Here is a 22,375-nt window from a genome sequence, read left to right as displayed (position 1 = left end):
AGGTTGGAAGACAATGGACTCTACCTATCATATCACAGAAGAGGATGGGTGAAGAGACTTAGAAGTTCAAGGATAAGGGCCCAGTCAGTTACAAGGAGTATATTATCATTCCCTTTGTTTGTGATAATACCCTCCTATTAAATTCAAAGATTTCATGCCAAGATTCTTTTTTAAAATGACAATTTTATGCTAGGGTTATGAATTACACATCTCTAGAGGAGACAGTTCAAGATTTTTATTATTAATATTACAGCATTACTATTAAATAAACAATAATCAGTATCATCCCCTCCTCTTCAGAGGGCTGGTTTTCTTACCAGACTGTGGAGCATAACAGAAGTTTTCAGAGATGAGGGTCCTTCCCTGGTCCTGTTAGAAGTAAACAGAAGTCAGAGACAACAGACAAGGACTTCACTATCTGGAGTGTCTCTTACCACAATTTAGCAATGTCTTTGTGTGTGTGTGTGTGTGTGTGTGTGTGTGTTTATGTGACAAAGTCCCGTTCTGTTGCCCAGGCTGGAGTGCAGTGTCCTGATCTCAACTCACTGCAACCTCTGCCTCCTGGGTTCAAGCAATTTTCAGGCCTCAGCCTTCTGAGTAGCTGGGACTACAGGCATGTGTCACCACACCCGGTTACTTTTGTCATTTTAGTAGAGACGGGGTTTCATAAAGTTGGCCAGGCTGGTCTCAAACTCCTGACCTCAAGTGATCTGCCCACCTCAGCCTCCCAAAGTGCTAGGATTACAGGCATGAGACAGCATGCCCAACCACAAGTTAGCAATATCTTTTAATAGGAGATGAAAGAACTTCAAGGCTCATTCTCAAAATCCATTCATCTTTTCTCAGTAACCAAATCGTTAGCCGACATAAGTGTTAGAGACGTCACATAACAGATACTCTCTCTTGTAATAAAATCTCCTTGAAACATTTTGAAACGAACCTTTGAGTAAACCCCAAAGGAAAAAATAATACCAGGAAATGCTTCCACTGTCTGAGAAATCATTTTATGTATTTGTTTCTTGCTGGTTGATAAGTACATATGTAGTTCCATAGGCATGTATTCTGTGCTGGGCACTGGGTGAGCACCAGGAAATAACACCAATGAATGACCGGAAATACAGGTAAATGCAGGGTGCTTGGAGGCATGTTAAGGTAAAGAAATGTGCACCATGCTAACTTGAGCAGAAGCAAACTCAGACCAAATCAAGGATGAAATTCAACTCATGCTTCAATATCTAGTCCAAAAAACTTTTTTTTTTAAATTCAAGACTTCTTCAGTGTTTTCTTATTCAGTCTATGGCTGAAAGAGACGGCTCAACTTTTATGGTGGTTAGGGCGTGAGTCCTACTTGAGATGATTATAAACAGTGCTGCTCAAAACACTGTTTTCCATGCCGATGGTGAACAGATGTACAGATTTTTAGGATTGGAAATGTTGGCCCATAAAATATGAATACATTCTACAATATTTCAATACTGCCCAACAGTTTTCCAAAATGACCAATTTAGACTTTCACCCAACATGTATGAAATTTCCAATCGTTCCACATCTTCATCAAGATTTGATGTTGTTTGCCTTCTTCATTTTAGCAAATTCTGAAGGTTGTGTAGTGGTATCACATGGTTGTTTCAATTTGCATATCCCTGATGGCTGACAGGTTTGAGAAGCTTTGAATATGTTCATTGGTTTTCTAAATAGTCACTTTTTAAAGGGCCTATTCCATCCCATCTTTCTATCGGGTTGTCTACATTTTTTTTATATTGACTTATAGAAGTTCTTCATATATTCAGTCTTTCATTGGACATATGTTGTACTTTTTCCAACTCTCTAATTGGCTGCATCACTTCTTCAGTGGTGTGCATTGAGGAATAGAAGTTAGGCATATTTGTATTTTTGATTTTGGTATAATTTACATTTCCCCAGTGACTGTCCCTTCCATCTGTGACCACTGAAAAGCACATATTTCAGTAATAGTCTTTATTAAATGCATCATTGTAGTTTTAAACAAACTACCTCCTGTGTACTTGTTCATGTATTTAAATCATCATACACAGAACATGAACTGCACCACAGCATGGCTGTCTTCATCATAGTAGGAGTTTAATAACTCCTGATAGCTATTTTTATAGATGTGAAGATTTAAGCAACACTCAATAGGTTTACTATAAAAAAAATCAGCAGGCAGTTTACACTAAAGTCATATGATAATTTCATATAAAATGAATATCCTCAAGCTATTAGCGGCAGTTTTTGTTCAGTCAGTGACTCCCAAATCCACCTGGATTAGTCACCAGACTTATTCTTTGAGCTGCAGTCAATTTGCTTTTTTTCAGATATCTATCAGAGTTTGACTCTAGAAACTTGTAATTAGGAATATGTTATCTCTTGAGAAGCAAGACCATGACAGTATTTCTGCTTAATCTTTTACAATCAAGGTGCTTGAACAACTAGTTGATAGGTAAACTGCCTACTTAGCATTCTAGTGAATGGAAACAAAAATAAAATGTAAGTGTGGAGATATTCATCCTGATATTACCTTGTGTAGGATAAAAATAGGGCTGAGAGGCTGGGAGGCGATGGCTCACACCTGCAATCCTAGCACTTTGGGAGGCTGAGGTGGGTGGATTGCCTGAGCTCAGGAGTTCGCGACCAGCCTGGGCAACAGGGTGAAACCCCGTCTCTGCTAAAATACAAAAAATTAGCCAGGTGTGGTGGCATGCGCCTGTACTGTAGTCCCAGCTACTCAGGAGACTGAGACAGAATTGCTGGAACCCGGAAGGCAGAGGTTGCAGTGAGCCAAGATCACGCCACTGCACTCCAGCCAGGGTGACAGAGCGAGACTCCGTCTCTAAACAAACAAACAAACAAACCAAGGATCTGGGTGGGAATGCATCATAAAGAGTTTTATGAGGATGAGAGACCCCAGATTAGAGAAATGGAGGATTGGCTATTAACTGGCCCACAAATTCCCCAGAGCAGTTATCAAAGGGAAGTGTATCAGTTAAGGCTTAAAGCATTGGCAAAATAAGAGAGGAAGGAATGGCTGGATTCAGAGGATCATAGACGCTAGCAGCTGACAGAAGGTACAGCGTTAGAGACTCAAGAAGAGGAGAGGTTTGCAGGATGAAAGAGGATTTTAAGGCAGTTTTATAAATTTCTAATACTCCCTAGCTTCTGATCTTGGTCCAACTTCTCCAGAACAGCGGCTGGCCCGCCCTGCCCGGAATAGCATTAATAGAGAAAAGAGTTTGGAATGGAAAATGCCAAGATTCCGGTTAAAGTCACTTTGGCTCCCAGGAATTTCCCTGTCAATATTGCATTAACAGACTCTTTACCATCAACAAAACAGATCATGAAAATGGTATATATTTAAAAAGTTTCAAATGGATAAAGATTATGAAAAATTATATACTCTGTAGTAGAGCTAAGAGATTTGTCCAAAAAAGTTTCATTTTTTAATTGATATATAATAATCATACATATTAATGGGATACATAGTAATGTTTTGATACATATAATGTATAGTAATCAGATCAGGGTGATTAGCACATCCATCATTTCAAATATTGATCATTTCTTTGTGTTGGGAACATTTAGTATCCTCCTTCCAGCTATTTGAAACAACACAATATATTATTGTTAACTATAGTCATCCTACACAGATAGAGAACACTAGAACTACTCCTCTTATCTAGCTCTAATTTTGTACCCTTGAACAAATCTCTCCCTATTCCTCCCTTCCCACTTCCCTTCCCAGCATCTAGTATCCTCTGTTGTACTTTTCAAGTCTATGAGATCGGCATCTTTTTTAGCTTTCACATATGAGTGAGAACATGAAGTAGTTAACTTTCTGTTTCAGAATTATTTCACTTAAGATAATGTGCTCCTTGTTCCACCCATGGAGGTGCTTATGACAAGATTTCATTGTTTTTATGGCTGAATAGTAGTCTGTGTGTGCATATGGTGCATTTTATTTATCCCTTCCTCTCCTGTTGGCTATTGTGAACAGCTAATAAACACAGGGTTGCAGATGTTTCTTCCATATACTGATTTCCTTTCCTTCCCTTTGGACAAATACCCAGTAGTGGGATTGCTGGATCATATAATAGTTCTGTATGTAGTTTTTTGAGGAACCTCCATTCTGTTTTCCATAGTGGAGATACTAATTTACATTCTCTCTAACTGTGTATAAGCGTTCCTTTTTCTGCACATCCTCACCAGCATTTGTTGATTTTTGTCCTTTTGATAATAGCCATCCTAACTGGAGTGAGATGGTACCTCATTGTGACTATGATTTGCATTTCCCTGATGATTAGTGATGTTGAACATTTTTTCACATATTTGTTGGCCATTTGTAGATCTTCTTTATTTCATCTAAATAATTTTACAAACCTCTCATGATGTTGCTAAATAAAAAAGATAGTACCTCATCCTGCCTGGATCTCTGAATGAATAGAGGTAGCTGTTGGGTGTGTACACCAATTACCTGGGCATCTTATCCAAATGCAGATTCTGATGCAAGAAGTCTAGGGTGGGATGTGAGCATCTGCATTTCTAACCAGCTCCCAGGTGATGCCTAGGTTGCTAGTCCACAGACCATATTTTGTAGAGTCAGGGTCAAAATCATTTGAGGTTATCAGGTAGAGACCCAAAACAGTGGTAAAATACACCTGTATTAGTTTTCTATTGCTGCTGTAACAAATTTTCACAGTTCAGCACTTAAAATAATACCCATTTATTCATTCTCCATTCTGTAGGTCAGAATTCCTGGTGGCTCCATGAAGTTCTCTACTTAAAGTCTCACAATGGTGAAATCAAGGTGTCAGTTTGGCTGGGATCTTATGTGGGGGCTCTGGGAAAAATCCATTTCCAGGCTCATTAGGGTTGTTGGCACAATCTGGTTCATTGAAGTAGGACTAAGGTCCCTGTTTGTCCTTCTGGCTGTTAGTGGGGACTGACCTCTGCTCCTAGAGTCATCTTTAAGACCTTGCATGCATGTAGCCAGCTACGTCTCAGAACCAGCAATGATGCACACGTTTCTTTCTTTTATTCTTCTGCTGCATCTCTCAAACAGACTCTTCTTAGACGTTAAAGGGATTGAGTGATTAAACTGGGCTCATTCAGATAAACCAGGATAATCTCCCTATTTTAAAGCCTGCAAGTTTAATCACATCTGCAAATTCCCTTTGGCTGTGGGATGTAACAACTGCACAGGTTCTGGAGACTGGGGCATGGAAATCTCTGGGCAACCATAATACTATTTACTGCCAGGCCTGACGGTATCATTTTGTAATTACCTATAGTCCACATCCTTGTGTCAACAAGGGCAGGTGTGAGTTAGGTCTCTTGATCTGACTTTGAAAGACAGCTACACCCAGACACACTCTTCTCCCTTGTCAACCCTTGCCCCCAACACAGTGTCCTTTTCTAGTGTATTAGTTTGCTCTCACTATTATAACAAAGGACCACAGACTGGGCAGCTTAAACAACAGAAATGTATTCTCTCACAGTCCTGGAGGCTGCAAGTTGGATATCAAGGTGTGGGCAGGGCTGGTTCCCCCTGAGGCCCCTCTCCTTGCCTTGTAGATGCCATCTCCTCCCTGTGTCCTCACAGGGTCGTCCCTGTGTGTGTGTCTGTGTCCTTGTCTCTTCTTGTGAGATGTCTTAGTCCATTTCAGGCTGCTTTAACAGAATACCATAGACTGGTGGCTTATAAACCAAATAGATTTATTCTCTCACAGTCCTGGAAGCTGGAAGTCTGAGATCAACGTGTGGGCAGGGCTGGTTCCCCCTGAGTCCTCTCTCCTTGGCTTGTAGATGCCGTATCCTCCAGTGACCTCACAGGATTGTCCTCTGTGTGTGATTGTGTCCTCATCTCCTCTTATAAAAACACCAGTTGTATTGGATCAGGGCCCACCCTAATGACCTCATTTTAATTCAATTACCTCTTTAAAGACCCTATCTCCAAATAAGGTCACATTCTGAGGTCTTGAGAGTTAGGGTTTCAACATATAAATATTATTCGGTGGTGAGGGTTAGGGGGTGACACAACTCAGCCCATAACATATAGGAAGGCACTGTTACTGGTTCAGTCCCCTTCACTCCCTATGGATGCTTTTGATCAATTCTAGGGACCCATAAAACTGCGTCTAAAGCTTAGTTTCCATTCTCATTAAAGAGAGTAGCCAATGTTCATCCCCACCACACACACACACGCGTGCACACACACACACACACACACACACACTGCAGGTACGTGTACATTTTGTTCTTGCAAATTGACCCTTTTCATGTCGGGGTCACAGAGAGGCACTTAAAGAGAAGAGCTCGTCCCAGCAATAAATAAAAGTAGACTAAAACTCACTGCTTCAGCCAGGCGCGGTGGCTCAGGCCTGTAATCCCAGCACTTTGGGAGGCCGAGACGGGCGGATCACGAGGTCAGGAGATCGAGACCATCCTGGCTAACACGGTGAAACCCCGTCTCTAGTAAAAAATACAAAAGACTAGCCTGGCGAGGTGGCGAGCGCCTGTAGTCCCAACTACTCAGGAGGCTGAGGCAGGAGAATGGCGGGAACCCGGGAGGCGGAGCTTGCAGTGAGCTGAGATCCGGCCACTGCACTCCAGCCGGGGTGACAGAGCCAGACTCCGTCTCAAAAAAAAAAAAAACTCACTACTTCATAACAGGTTTGCAAAAGACCTGAAATGGCTTCAATTATATAGCAGTGCACTTTTCTTGAGAAGTGGGGGTAATTTGTACTTGAGTTATTCTCTGATGTCAGATTATAGGATACGCAAATCAATTAGTTGAAAGGGTTTGCAAGTATTCAAATGCAAAGTTCAACAGCAACAATCAATATGTTGCATTTTCTGTCAACAATAGATGAATTTGCATAATTATAAATGTGAATTTCAGGGTCCTATGTAACCAGGCTGATTTTGTTCTGTCCTTCCTATTAAGTGACTACTGACAAGACAAGGTGAGTCAGCCATTTCCCTTGGAATGAAGTCATATTGGCATTATTCCATGTAGACACAACCTCAGGCCCTTTAGTGAGGACTGATGTGTGAGTTTAAAGACAGATTCCAGGGTTAGGGTTTGCTAATGTTACAAGAGCTTTTGAAACCAGCCACAACTTAAGTCACTTCAGATTTCAAGCATATTCACAGCTATCAAAATACATTTGACCTCAAAGTCTATGATCTCAAATAGACTTTATATTTTGTCTTTATTAAGGTTAAATTCCAACTGCTTAATGTACTGATTAATGTATATCTGAAAGAAAAAAACCACCAGGTGATAATAATTTTGTTACCGTGCTGTTTTGCAGAATCATGCTTGACCTTTATCAGATTCTCAGGGAAATTATTTCTATAAAAAGAAGCAGCATTCTCCTTTATAGACACCAAGGAGGAGAGCTGACTGCGAGGACTTCGGAAAGAGAGCTTGTCTTGTGAAGCCGACCAACAAACTCGTGGTATTTTAAGTAAACTAAGCAAGATGGAGGAGGCAGGTGATGGTGATAAACTTTGCCTTGAAGTGAGTTGGAGTTAATATGCTGTGCCCATATTGGCTAAGCAAAAGCACTTAGTAATTACTTCTAAGCATGAGCAGATCACGTGCGTGCAACACAAGACAGCTTCAGAGCGCTAAAGGTGCGGGAATTTTGCATACCTGTTTGCAAGGTGTCAGGTATGCAAAGGCCTCCTATACTGGCCTTATGTGGTACCCACCCACACTGACTAGAATGCAAAAGCAACACTCCAAAGAATATGCTATTGGCCATGGCCCTTGTACTCCAGTCTTCCTCTAATTCCTTATCTCTTGATTCCTCTCTCTACTTTTAGGGTGACACAGAGCAGGGCCCAAGCCCCCAGATAAATTCCTTTAAGTCAAGGAAGACACCTTTCTTGAGGACTTTTCCACTGCTCCCCTGCTCACAAAAGTCCCCTTTCAAGTCCAGGGAAGAAGACAGGTGGAATATCACTCTCCAGAGATATCACTCTCCCAGTGGGGCTAGAGTTCCTTATGACAAGGTAGAATTTGTATTAAGTCTGAAAATTCTGAGGCCCAGCATGGTGGCTCATGCCTGTAATCCCAGCACTTTGGGAGGCCAAGGCAGGAGAATCACTTGAGGCCAGGAGTTCAAGACCAGCCTAGTCAACATGGCAAAACCCCATCTACACAAAAAATAAAAACTAGCCAGATGTGGTGGCATGCGTCTGTAGTCGTAGCTACTCAGGAGGCTGAGGTGGGAGGATTGCCTGGGCTCAGGAGTTGGAGGCTGCATTGAGCGATGATCATACCACTGAACTCCAGCCTGGATAACAGAGCAAGACTCAATCTCTACATAAAATAAAATAAGCCTCAGAAATCTGACTCCTGGCAAATTCTACTGGGGAGAGGCCTTAGTACCCTAACATCAGCAGAGTGAGTATTTGTTAGAGCAGCAATTTCTAATCTTCATCCTAGTAGAGGCAAGCCCCCAATGGGACCTGTGAATGAAGCAAAGAAAAGGGAAGATTCCAGGGCATGAAAGCATGGCTTTTGGGAACCCCTGAGCTATTTAGGGACAGAACCTAAGGCACAGCCACTGGGGAGCAAAATGAAGGGGGATGATAGAGAAGACAAGTTCTGCCTGCATCATAATATTGACTTTCTTTAAAATATCATATATGCTGTCTCTCTCTCCTAGGTTATGGAATTGTTTCATTTTCATGAACAATAATTTTAAACGACCAAAATTTTTCTGTCTAAATGTGACATGAATAATCAAGCATTTCCAACTATTATTTCTCTTTCAAGAAGCAAATAATTTTCTTTGTGCAAAATCATATTTCTTGAAAATGAAAGCCAGGTTCATTGTCCATACTAAACAATTCTAATTCATCTCATGCCATTTTTTTCTTTTGCTCCATTTTAATAACAATTATTTTAATTTCAAATTAGGTTGAGACAACACAGAGCTGGAAAACAAATGCTGTCATAGGCTTTATTATCACAAAAGAGAGACTTGAGCAAAAGTTGATTGCAAAATCCACAGCTTGCTTAAAAAGAGTAGCTAGAAATAGGAGCAAAGCTTATGTTGTTCATTTCTGGATGTCTTGTGCAAAAAGGTTTTATCTTACCCAAAACTGTGCAGCGTGGGCTTATTTCTATTGTGTTTGTTGTCAGAGACTTGGTCTACTAGGTTTCTTAAAATTGAAAAGAGGATTAGGCTACATTTATAATTGTACCTATAAATACAGTGCTTGAAAGGACTTTTTTCTCCCCTTGGGGAGGAAAAAAACATTAGAGTAAATGCTCTGTATAAATTCACATTTTCTTCTTTTTTCTACTGAAATCCACTCTTTCCTCTTTCTGTCATGTCTGTCTTTTAATTTTTCCCAGTGGTCATGATCCTAATTTTACCTAACTGAGTCATTACCACATATGCTGAAGTGACAGCTGTGTTTAATATTATTGGAATTTAGCTTGTCAAAATAGCTTCACTCCAAAAAGATGACATTTCCATATATTGACTTTGGATTGTCACTTCTGAGTGCCATTTATTATTAATTACTAGTGATATTAGGAGAGTTCATTAATGCTCAAGATGTTTCTACAATTCCCTATTGCTCAGACAAAACCAAAACTGTGTGCTATTCCAAAGACTTTCACCCTACCCTACCAGGGTTTGACTTAATGAAATTTATCCTAACCAAATGTTAAGCAAAGGAAGGGTTTAACTACTTGAGAATTCATAATGTCAGGAGTTTTGATAACTTCCCCAGAAAAGATGTTTCTAAACAGGATTTCTAGTGAGTGGGAATTCCTGGGGTCAGAGGTTTTGGAAAGGCCATTCACGCCCTCTAAATTTTAAGTTGGCAAATGTTGACTCTACTCTTATCATCAACAGCAAGCATTATTGAGTATTGCCTGCCATCATATTTTTCCCCCAGAGATCTTTTTTTTAGTGAGAATAAACTGGGTTAATTATAGTATCTAACCACTCAAAAATTTCATTGGCTTAAAACAACAAAGATTTATTTCTTGCTTAAGCTGGCATCCAATGTGGTTGGCAGAGAGACCTGCTCTGCCCTTATAGCAGGTCATCATCTCAACATAAGGCATCATGGGAGGAGATGGCTGGAGAGACCAGTAAAGGTGATTAAATACTTCAGCACATGCAAAACACATCATTTCCATTCATGTTTCATTGTGAATAGTGAAGTAGTCACCTGAACACATCTACTACTTCCAAAGGCTTGGGTATAATTATAATCCTCCATGTACAGAAGTAGAGGAGATACAGAAGAAATTTATGACGCATACCACAAGGGAAAAGGAACCTTAAGTGTGACTCAGCCATGGCACTAAGCAAACACAGGTGCCCTGAGTCTCCTAGTTCATTTGTGCCCTGAGTCTCCTAGTTCATTTATTAAGAATAGTCATTTATTTCTCTGAATTAATGCAGCTAACTTGTAGAGATATATTATGTTGAACAATATACAAAACTGTCATGGGTGAATATTGGCAAGTTCATGTGATTCAGCATAAAATTGTTGATGAAATGGTGTAAACATATCCAAAATCGACTTTATCAAATAATGACTCTTATCATGTACCTTGTTTAGGGAGGGTAGAGGGTACATCATGCTCTGGTGTAATAGCAGCAAGTTTAGAAGGGAAAACAAATGGAAAACCAGTAAAAACAAATGGATAGTAATCATCTCTCTTTTTCAGGCTCTTTCTTTCAGCACCGTGGATTTATTTATACTTGTCTTAAGAAAAGCATATTGTATGGCCCCAGGAAAGTGAGGGGGAAAAAGAAGAAGATCTAGCAGCATGTAGCTTTATGATTTTTCTTATAATCTCCCTTTTTTATTTTTGATTCATCTCCTCTTCCTCTGCCTGCATTTTGCCTCTTGGAGAGCACGTGGAGTCAGCTTTGTTTCCCACAGAAAACTCCATTCCAGCAGGATGTTTTTCCTACCCAGTTTCAAGGAGACTGGCCATTGTGGTGGCTGAACCAATTATCTCACAGGACACAGATTTCGACAAGATCCTTCCAGTGGACAATTGAACCCAATTGGGCAGAGATTACAGGATTTGTTTCCAAAGAATAAATGTGTCTTGACCATCTAGTTCAATGAGATAAAATCCTCTTTCGAAAATATAGCACTAAACGTTTCCAACATTTTTCAAATTATAATAGCAATTAAGTTTCTTTTTCTTATACCACCTAATTTCAGCACTGTTACTGAAACAAGCAAAAAAATGAAATTCAAAAGAAACAGCTAGCAAAGGATGTTAAGCAATGTTTGGTTCGACTATATTCTAAATTTTAGCATTTTGAAATGAAAACATTGGTATTCAAATGCAGTCAGTTTGTATTGATCATGAGATTATGACCAGATGATGCTAATTAGATCATCCAGGTAATCCTCCAGGTATTTATAATCCTTTAGTTGAAAAAACCAGCAATATCTGTTGTGGCTTTTGATGTGACATGTCCAAGGTGTTCTCATGTATGTAGGGCATATGGCTGTGGTTACTAAGTAGGTACTTTTGGAGATATTAAAGAGAAACAACAAGAAAAAAGTATATGTGGAAGGAAAAATAATGCTACTGTAATTATTTTAGTTGTGCATATCCAAGAATGACAACAGATACGTGGAAACGTGGACAGTAGTTGGATTGCATCTTCCAGCCTCTGCCTTCCTGAGCTTGAAGACCAATGTTCATACCTTACAGATGGATAGATTTAAATGTTTATTCTTACTTTATTGATATAGATCATAGTTTTATGTAAGGAGTGATAACCTGTGTCAAAACTCCTTGGGTGTCATTCCTATCTGCAAGGAAGGGAAAGAAAAAGAAATATCTACTTGAAGGATTTAATGTTAGGAACTCATAAACTTGGCATATTTTCCAATGCAATTTAGGCAATGACTGAGTCTACACTGTATCTGGTTTTGCAGACCAATGCCCTCTAATAACTCAGTCCAGTGGCCCTGTCTAAAATCATGTGTATTCTTGTCTTACGGTTTCTAGCATTTCTTGTTTGGTAAAAGTACAAGCCATGCACATGCTTGGGCAAGAAGAAAAAACACTTATAACACACAACTTTTCAGTTTTGCCTCCTTGAAATACTATCATTTCAAAGACTTAGCAACTTTTGAAATGTTTCTCTAACTCCCAGCCTTTCTTCAGTCAATATGTTTATGTCTTTCTGTCAGGTCTGGGTTTGTTTGATTTTTTCTTAATTGTATGCATTTCTGAGTATATATGTTCAATGATTGATGTTACTGTAAAATACCCTTTTATAAGATTAAAAATGATCTTGTTGATTGAATATGCAAATCTAAAGCAACTCAATCATCTTTTCTTAGTTCTGATCAATTTTGTTGCCCTAAGAATTTAAGACACTTTTACATTCCTCTTACAGCTTTTCAATGGCTATGGTGAACAGATAGGACCCTGCCTTTATTTGCAAAGTAGTATATTTAAAGAGGTAAGCTTATTTCATGTTATGATTCTATACAGTAATTGTGTGGACAAAAATATGTTATTTCTAAGTTTCCTCTTCTTTCTTGATAGGGAAAAATCTAGAAAATATTAATTATTTCTATAATATTTATATGTCAAATATTATGTAAGTATATTAACTATTTGACATCTGATAATTATCAACACTTGGTTTCAAAAATAATGATAAAAACAGGTTGGTAAGAATGAACATCTTACAAGATTGGTACTTGATACTGTATTATTCTCAATAATGGATGAACTCAATTTTGCTATAGGAGAAAAGATGAAAATTATGAAAAAGCTAGTTTGTTCAGGCTGCTATAACAAAATGCCATAAACTGGGAGGCTTTTAAACAACAGAAATGTATTTTTCACAGTTCTGGAGGTTGGAAGTCCATGATCAGGGTATGGCAGATTCACTGTCTGGTGAGAACTTGCTTCCTGGTTCATAGACAGCTCCTTCTCTCTGTGTCCTCACATGGTGGAAGAGGTGAGGGAGCTCTCTGGGGTCCTTTTATAAGGGCACTAATCCCATTCATGAGGCTCCTCCCTCATGACCTCCTCACCTCCCAAAGCCCCACCTCCTAATACCATCATCCTGGGGATAAGGGTTTCAACATAGGAATTTTGGAAGGACACAAACATTCAGACCATAGCAGGATCTATGCATTATGATAGAAAACTGGAGCACAGAGGATTAAAAGTTTTATGTTACTTTCTTTCTGAATTCATTGATACTTCCAGGACTCCATGCTGGGCAGACCAATAAAAGTCATTCACTCTACAACAAACATTTTTGAATATCTACTGTGTGCTAGGCACTACTCTAGCCACTGAGAACATAGAGTCCTGCTCTCATGGATTCAAATTTAATGTAGAAGATAGATAAGACAGATGATAAACAGAAGATAAATAAATAAATAGAAAATAGATGGATAATACAGATTGATAAATAGAAGATAGGTAGATAAGATAGATGATAGATAAATAGAAGATAGGTAGATAATAGGATAGATGATAGAGAGATAGATATAGATAGATAGATACGGTAGATAGGACAGATAGATAGGATGGATAGATAGATAAATAGAACAGATAAGATCAACAGATAGATGTTAGGCAGACAGATAGATAGATAGATAGATAGATAGATAGATAGATAGATAGATAGATAGATAGATGGATAAGATAGAGAGATGACAGATAGATAGATAGAACAGATAGGATGGATAGATAGATGATAGGCAGATAGATAGATAGATAGATAGATAGATAGATAGATAGAAAGAAAGAACAGATAGGATGGATAGATAGATAGGACAGGTAGGATGGATAGATATAGATAGATAGATAGATAGATAGATAGATAGATAGATAGATCAGATAGGATGGATAGATAGATGTTAGATAGATAGATAAATAGAACAGATAGGGTGGACAGATAGATGTTAAGCAGGTAGATAGATAGATAGATAGATAGATAGGACAGATAGGACAGATAGATAGATGATAGGCAGATAAATAGATAAGATAGAAAGATGATAGATAGATAGAACAAATAGGATGGATAGATAGATGATAGGCAGATAGATAATAGGTAGGTAGGTAGATAGATAGATAGATAGATAGATAGATAGATAGATAGGATAGGATAGGATAGATAGATGATAGGGAGATAGATAGATAGATCAGATAGGATGGATAGATATAGATAGATAGACAGAACAGATGGGATGGACAGATAGATGATAGGTAGGTAGGTAGATAGATAGATCGATCGAATAGATAGATGATAGGGAGATAGATTAGATAGATAGATGATAGAAAGATAGAACAGATAGGATGGATAGATAGATGATAGGTAGATAGATAAATAGACACATAGATAGGACAGACAGGATGGATAGATAGATAGATGATAGGCAGATAGATAGATAGATAGATAGATAGATAGATAGATAGATAGGATGGATAGATAGATATAGGCAGGTACAAAGAACAAATAGGATGGATAGATAGATAATAGGTAGATAGGTAGATAGATAGATATGACAGGATGGATAGATAGATGATTGATTGATTGATAGATAGATAGATAGATTGATAGATCGAATAGATAGATGATAGGGAGATAGATTAGATAGATAGATTATAGATAGAACAGATAGGATGGATAGATAGATGATAGGCAGATAGATGATAGGTAGATAGATAAATAGATACATAGATAGGATGGATAGATAGATGATAGATAGATAGATAGATAGATAGATAGATAGGATGGATAGATAGATACAGGCAGGTACAAAGAACAAATAGGATGGATAGATAGATAATAGGTAGATAGGTAGATAGATATGACAGATAAGATGGATAGTTAGATGATAAGTAGATAGATAGATAGGACAGATAGGATGGATAGATATAGATATAGATAGATAGGTAGAACAGATAGGATGGATAGCTAGATAATAGGTAGGTAGATAGATAGGTAGGTAGATAGATAGGAAAGATAGGATGGATTGATGGATAGATAGATAGATAGATAGATAGATAGATAGATAGATAGATAGAACAGATAGGATAAATGGATGGATGGATGGATAGATAGATAGATAGATAGATAGATAGATAGATAGATAGAACAGACAGGATAGATAGCTAGATAATAGGCAGGTAGATAGGTAGGTAGATAGATGATAGATAATAAGATAGGTGATAGAGGATACATAGATAGTAGATAGATGATAGAGAGATTAGAGAAGGAATAACAAGGTCTGAGCTGGAATTTGGGATTGTCATTTTATACAGAGCGTTTAAGGAAAGCTTCTCTAATAAGGAGATGTCTGAGAAGAGAATGGAAGAAAATAAAGACCGAGCAATGTGACTTTCCACCTACACAGAAAAGGTGGTAAGCACAAAGTCTCCAAATGCTGTTGGCCTATTTGAAGAGCAAGCATGGGCAAGAAGGAGATGTGGAGGGGTTGTTTGGGCAGAACACAAACAGAAATAAGGGTAATAGCAATGAAGAAGGAATCTTAGAAAGAAGGACTGAGAGTCTTGACCCAGAGGCTTGCAAGCAAAGGAAGTGTGGTCAATACATGGTAAAACATGGTCAATTAAATTGCTTGAGGACAATTATGTAAAACTAAAAGGGTTGGGCATGGTAGCTCATGCCTATAATCTCACTGAGAGGCTGAGGCTGGAGGATCGCTTCAGCCCAGGGGTTCAAGACCAGCATGGGCAATATAGTGAGACCTTGAATTTACAAAAAGAATTTAAAAATTGCTGGGCATGGTGGTGCAGTCCTGTAGTACCAGCTACTCGGGAGGCTGAGGTGGGAGAATTGCTCGAGTTCAGGAGGTAGAGGCTGCAGTGAGCCAAGATCGCACTACCGTGCTCCAGACTGGGCAACACAGCCAGAACTTGTCTCAAAAAAAAAAAGACTAAAAGATTAGGCTTGGTAGGGCCGGGTACGGTGGGTCACACCTGTAATCCCAGCACTTTGAGACTCGAAGGCGGGCGGATCACGAGGTCAGAAGATAAAGACTATTCTGGCCAACATGGTGAAACCCCGTCTCCACTAAAATTAAAAAAAAAAAAAAAATTAGCCGTGCTGTAGTCCCAGCTACTAGGAAGGCTGAGGCAGGGGAATCGCTTGAACCCTGGAAGCAAAGGTTGCCAGTGAGCCTGGGTCGCGCTACTGCATTCTAGCCTGACGACAGAGTGAGACTCCGTCTCAAAAAAAAAAAAAAAAAAAAAAAAAAGGCCGGGCATGGTGGCTCACGCCTGAAATCCCAGCACTTTGGGAGGCTGAGGCCGGCAGATCACGAGGTCAGGAGATCGAGACCATCCTGGCTAACACGGTTAAACCCCCTCTCTACTGAAAATACAAAAAACTAGCCGGGCGAGGTGGCGGGCGCCCGTAGTCCCAGTTACTCGGGAGGCTGAGGCAGGAGAATGGCGTGAACCCGGGAGGCGGAGCTTGCGGTGAGCCGAGACGGTGCCACTGCACTCCAGCCTGGGCCACAGAGCGAGACTCCATCTCAAAAAAAAAAAAAAAAAAAAAAAAGATTAGCTTTATATCAGCTTATAAGGCAGATGGTGGGTGAGTCATAGTCTACTTAGTCATGGACTAAAACGGAATGGATGAGACTAGACGAGATAACAGCAGAATGCCTTGATCCCCTCCCAGGGTTCCTCCACTGTCTTTCTCTACCCATTCACTCCACTCTCTTGCATCTTCAAAGTCCACTTTGCAGATGTTTTCCCACATTCTGCATTCAGACGGAAGCTTCTCTCATTCTCAAAAAAAAGACCTCTTTCCCTGGCTTCCTCAGATGTGTCATTCCAGATCTCTACTGGAACTCTCACAGCATTCTAAAGGGAAGGAGAGTGGACCTGCCATGCCTGCCTATCTTCACATCTCACTGCCTAGGAATAGCTCGCGCTCGAACGTTCTTTATCTTAGCGCTACCTGCCAAACCAGGCTCTCACAGCTCACAGGCGACCTACAAATCCATACATCCACTGTCTCTCTGCGGTTCTCTCTCCCTCTTTTGCTCCCCTCCACCTTCTTTATCCTTTTCTCCTTCTGTGGGGTCAACACCGGCTGGAATCCTGGCCTCCTTCCTTTCCTCTCAAGGCTCCTTTTCTTTCTTCTCCCCTTTTACTTACTCCACTGAAATCACGTGTTCCCTCTCCTACTTCAATATGTTACCCAGCTGTGCAGGTAACGCCCACATCTCTATTCCAAGTTCTGTACCTTCTGGTGCCCACCGTATTCATGTTCTATTGCTGCTGTAACAAATCGCCATGAAATGGGCAGCTGAAGACAACACAAATGTATCATCTCACATTTGTATAGGTGAGAAATCCAGATGGGCTCAGCAGGTTCCTCTGCTCATGGGCTGTCCCACAGGCTAAAATTAAGGTAATAAGTGGTCTGGGTTCTTATCTGCAGGCTCTGAGAGAGAATCCGCTTCCAGATTCATTGAGGTGAGTGCAGAACTGTGTTTTGCTCCTTGCAGTTCTAGGACCAAGGTCTCAGTAGGACGTCTCTGCTGCCACATCTCTTTCTCCTCAGCCAGCAAAATTCTCTGCTACTAAGGACTCCTGATTTCATTGGTCCCACCGTGATAAGCCAGGAGAAGCTCCCTCTTTTTTTTTTTTTTTTTTTTTTTTTTGAGACGGAGTCTATTCTGTCGCCCAGGCTGGAGTGCAGTGGTGCGATCTCAGTTTACTGCAAACTCCACCTCCCAGGTTCACGCCATTCTCCTGCCTCAGCCTCCCCAGTAGCTGGGACTACAGGCGCCCGCCACCACACTCAGCTAATTTTTTGTATTTTTAGTAGAGACAGTGTTTCACCGTGCTAGCCAGGATGGTCTTGATCTCCTGATCTCGTGATCTGCCCGCCTCGGCCTCCCAAAGTGCTGGGATTACAGGCGTGAGCCACCGTGCCTGGCTGAAGTTCCCTCTTTTAAGGTCAGCTGATGATAACCTCAATGACATCTGTAGACTCCCTTGGGTCATCACATAACCACGGGAGGAACACCAAGGGCCAAAATTCATGGGGGCCAAAATTCTGCCATTCTGCCAACCATACCCACTTCAATATCTTTGCCTGAACTTCCAGTCTGTACCTCAAGCTCAGCAAGATGACAGTTTGGAAGCTAAGGAAAACATGATCAATACATGGTAAAATATGGTCAATTTATTAAGCAGAGTAAGTTTCAAGGAGCAGCCACCCTCTTAGGATACATGAGAGAGTTCGTAGTAGACAAACAAACAGCCTTCCCTTTCAAAATTATATGTCTTTCAATTTTCTAAATAGTTGCAACGGCATCTCCATTCTTCGTTTTTTTGTTTGTTTGGGTTTCCTTTTCCCCCCTTCTGTCTCTTCCATAATTTGTAAATTTTCTGGTATCCTAGCCTTTACATGGTGTGAGAGTATGAATATCGACCCTTTTCTTGCCCCCATTCATATAGAAAATAATCACATTGTGTGCCTCACTGGTGTCCATAAATATGGCTGCTCCCGGCCAGGAAGAGGGGAGCCCATCAGCCATCTGCATGGCTGCAGGGATCAATATTGTAGCATCACCTCTCACTTTAGGAGAGTGTCCTGATGACTTGCTCCTCAAACTGTGGTTCACGGACCAGCAGCGTCAGCATAGGCAGTCTCAGGTCCACCTCTGATGTACTGAATGTAAATCCAACATAATCCCCAGCTGATATGTAAACAAGAGATACAGAAAGAGGTCCTATGCCTGATGTCTGGAATTTCCTTCCTCACCTTCAGGGTGTTGCAAAGAAGTTTTCCTGCCAAAAATATTACCAACCATTCTGATTTCTTCTCTCTCTTTTCTGGGTCTGCACATCCTCTCTCTCATATCTTTAGATACGCGTGTGCATTCCTGCCATCCTTGACACTCTTAACCCTTTTCCAAAATCTCACACTCTGATTTTCTCTCCATTGTCAAACAGTATCTAAAGTTGATGCTTCCTGAAGGTTCTTTGAAGGCCATTGATAACACACTTAATCTTGGTGGATAATCACAGATCTGTGATGAATTCCTTCAATTCCTCAGGCATGCTCTCATTTTATTTTGTTTCCATAATTCACATTTGCTTTTTTTTTTTTTTTTTTTCCCAGAGACGATGTCTCACTGTTACCCAGCTGGAATGCTGTGGTGCTATCATGGCTCAATGCAGCCTCGAACTCCAGGCTTAAGCAATCCTCCTGCCTCAGCCTCCCAAGTTGTTGGGACTACAGGTGTGAGCCAGCATGTCCAGCCTTTTTTTTTTTTTTTTTTTTTTGGAGTGATGAGGTCTCACTATGGTGTCCAGGATGGTCTCAATCTCCCCGGCTCAAGTGATCCTCCCACATTATCCTCCCAAATTGCTGGGATTATGGGCATGCACTGCTGCACACATCCTCATGTTGTTCTTTATCAGTGTTCATATTCGTTATTTCTAGATGGATTACTGCCTGGTTACAACAAATATTGTTATTGATATTTGTCTTTAAATGCTCAAGGTACAATTGAGTTGGATTCCTTTCTTATTTCTGTAAGGCAAGGGAGAGAATGAATTTCAATCTCAGTAATAAATCTTCCAGTGGGTTATATCTGTATAGAAATGTGAACCTTAGACTTAAATAGTTTATGGTGATGAATTGCATATCATTCAACAGTCACCATTCTTTGTGTTCCATTTTCCTTGTATATTTATAAAATGAGATTTAATTGCAAATGGTTGAAATTATTATAGAAATTGTTTTCTATCAATGTCCTTTACATTATTGACTTTTAGGTGATAGTAATTTTATTCTAGTTTTAGAAACTAGTATTATTTCATAATCATGGTATCTCTCTTGCCAGGTAAGTATACAAACTAGTATTATTTTGAATCTTAAATTGCATAAATGATGCATGTCCTTATAACTATTAATGAAATGTCATTGGTTAACATAAGAAACTTGTATTTTAATCCTACTGTTAAAGTGTATAATTGCCATATCATCTCTAAATATAGAAAGCAAATATAGAAAACACTAGAATCTCAGAAATCATCACTAAAGAACTTTTTCATGTAACCAAACACCACCTGTTCCCCAAAAATCTATTGAAATAAACAATTAAATTTAATTAAATGTAAAAAAAAAAGCAACTATAAAAAGCCAAAAAATAATAAATAAGTAAATGTACAGATTTCATTTTTATTCTGGGCTTCTCATTCAGCTATGTTTCCCATAACTGGGGAAGATTATAATTCAACCAGCAATACATATTTTATTGGAAACTATGAGAATACAAAAAAATTAATAAATAGGATGTAGAACCCACCTTAAAATCTTACAGTGTAATTGTCATATTGACACATGAAAAGTTGCAGCGCAGAATAAGTTTCAAAGAGCTAGTACTCTCTTAGCACACAAGAGAGAGCTCACAGCAGACAAGACTGACAAAGAAAGGCTCCTGGTGCCTGAAAGAATGAATAGAATTTGAATAAATGGGGGAGGTAGATGGGGAACTGAGGAAGAAATCTCAGTAATGGGAACATATGTCGCTTTGTAGAGGAAAGCCATATACATCAAAGCTCTCATTATGTGAGTAGTACCTAAAGATTTATTTTAATTCCAGAGAACCAAAATGGGAGGGATGTGGCGGGGCGGGGGTGGGGGTGGGGTGGTGGCAGGCAGAAAAGGGAAAGACCTGTCTTAAATATACCTACTTTATAACAGCCATTCCATTTTGCCTATAAAATGCTTATAAAGCAATGGCAAATAAGCCATGCATAATATGTAATCCACTGACATAAAACTGGAACATTTAATAATGGAATAAAGTTCAATGGAAAGATAGTCATTAATTGCCATTGAATATGCTCCTCTTGGCTGCATTCATTATTTAGGATCTAGAAATTCTAGGGGAGAAATGTGGAAAATTCATGTTCTGAGTTTTCAATGAGAGCAGAAGTTTGGTGGAGAACAAATGATACTAGCTCTCTGTGTTGACGTTTTACTGCAAGAGGAAAACATTCTCTTGGATCCCTGAGAGCTTTCCCCAACATCCACACTGGCATGTAAATCTACCACCTTCACTATCTTTTGCATTTTACATCTTTTCAAAAACTAATATCATTTGTCCTTTTTCCAATCCCTAGGTGGGTGGAGTGTCACATGATTTAGAGAGATGTGTAAAGGGCTATGGTTGTGTTGATTAGCAATCTGAAATGCTGTCACTTTCTTCCCATTGGGTTTACAGATTATTTGTTTCATGGCCTTTTGAGCAATTTTTTTAAAAATTGGGTCTCACTTGGTTGCCTAGGGTGGAGTGCAGTGGCACAACCATAGCTCACTGCAGCCTTGAACTCCTGGGCCAAACAACCCTCCAGCCTCAGCCTCCCGCGTAGCCGGGACTATGGGCACGCACCACCACACCCAGCTACTGAGTGATTTTTATACCCAGAGGATCTGATACTTCTTGGCCTTTTTATATGCCTTTCCTAACATCTGCCTAACAATGGTAGGGTTGTTCATTTTTGTACATTTCTACCTCTTTCAGTAGAGACCAAGCTTAGTGAGGTCTTTCTCAATTCTGTGACACTCATCACCTAACACAGCCTCTTACACAGTTACTGTCCAGCAGGCATGTGTTGCTTTGACAGGACATTCAAGGAACTATGACAGAAAATGGAAACTGTGACCAAAGAAAAAGAGATGTAAAGATGTCTAACTAGAAAGATGCTAAAGGAAAATGAAAGAAAAAACACAGAACAGATAAATATTTTCCTTTTTAATTTATTTTTAATTAAGAAATAATAATTGTGTATACTTACAGGGTACAATGTGATATTTTGATCTATGTATACATTATAGAAAGGTTCACTCAAGCTAATTAACCCTATTTCACAAATATGGTTTCAATACTCTTATCGTGCCTAGTAATGAAATGTGTTAGGAAGCATTGAACACACAACAACATGAGCTTCTGTAAGCAGCATTTAAGAGCTCTGCTTTTCAAGGTGGTTTTATGTGTAACCTGAAGGGCACATTGATGTGGACAGTTTCCAGTACCAGCAGTTTTTATTCACTGCATTTGAAACCCATGACTCCTGCTTAATGGCTTTAAAAAAATGTAACATTAGGCTTTTGATAAAAGATTGAACTACATGAAATTCTTGTTCACAACTTGAGACAGAAAGTATGAGCACACAAACACATATACACACATACATCAGAAATATTGGAAGGAGTTGGAAGGAGATTAAATAAAATAATTACTGGATATTGAAAAGAATTTTTTCTACTTTTGAGGGAAGGTCTCCCTCTGTTGCCCTGGCTGGTGAGCAGTGATGCAA

The 22,375-nt window shown here is 39.5% G+C and overlaps 1 protein-coding gene across 2 annotated transcripts in view; it reads right to left on the bottom strand.

Annotated features, from left to right (window-relative positions):
* Nucleotides 1-220: 220 nt before the first annotated feature.
* The window catches only part of STS (steroid sulfatase), a 284,875-nt gene continuing 262,720 nt past the window's right edge, over nucleotides 221-22,375 (bottom strand). For both annotated transcript variants that reach the window (XM_077988102.1, XM_077988103.1), the window contains one exon: nucleotides 221-369. In XM_077988102.1, coding sequence (XP_077844228.1) covers nucleotides 344-369 — 26 coding nt within the window. In that variant the 3' untranslated portion in view covers nucleotides 221-343. The remainder of the gene's footprint in view (nucleotides 370-22,375) is intronic.

Source organism: Macaca mulatta, chromosome X, assembly GCF_049350105.2.
Source record: "Macaca mulatta isolate MMU2019108-1 chromosome X, T2T-MMU8v2.0, whole genome shotgun sequence".
NCBI lineage: Eukaryota > Metazoa > Chordata > Mammalia > Primates > Cercopithecidae > Macaca > Macaca mulatta.
Note: the sequence above shows the minus strand (reverse complement) of the source record. Positions and strands in the feature narration are given on the sequence as shown.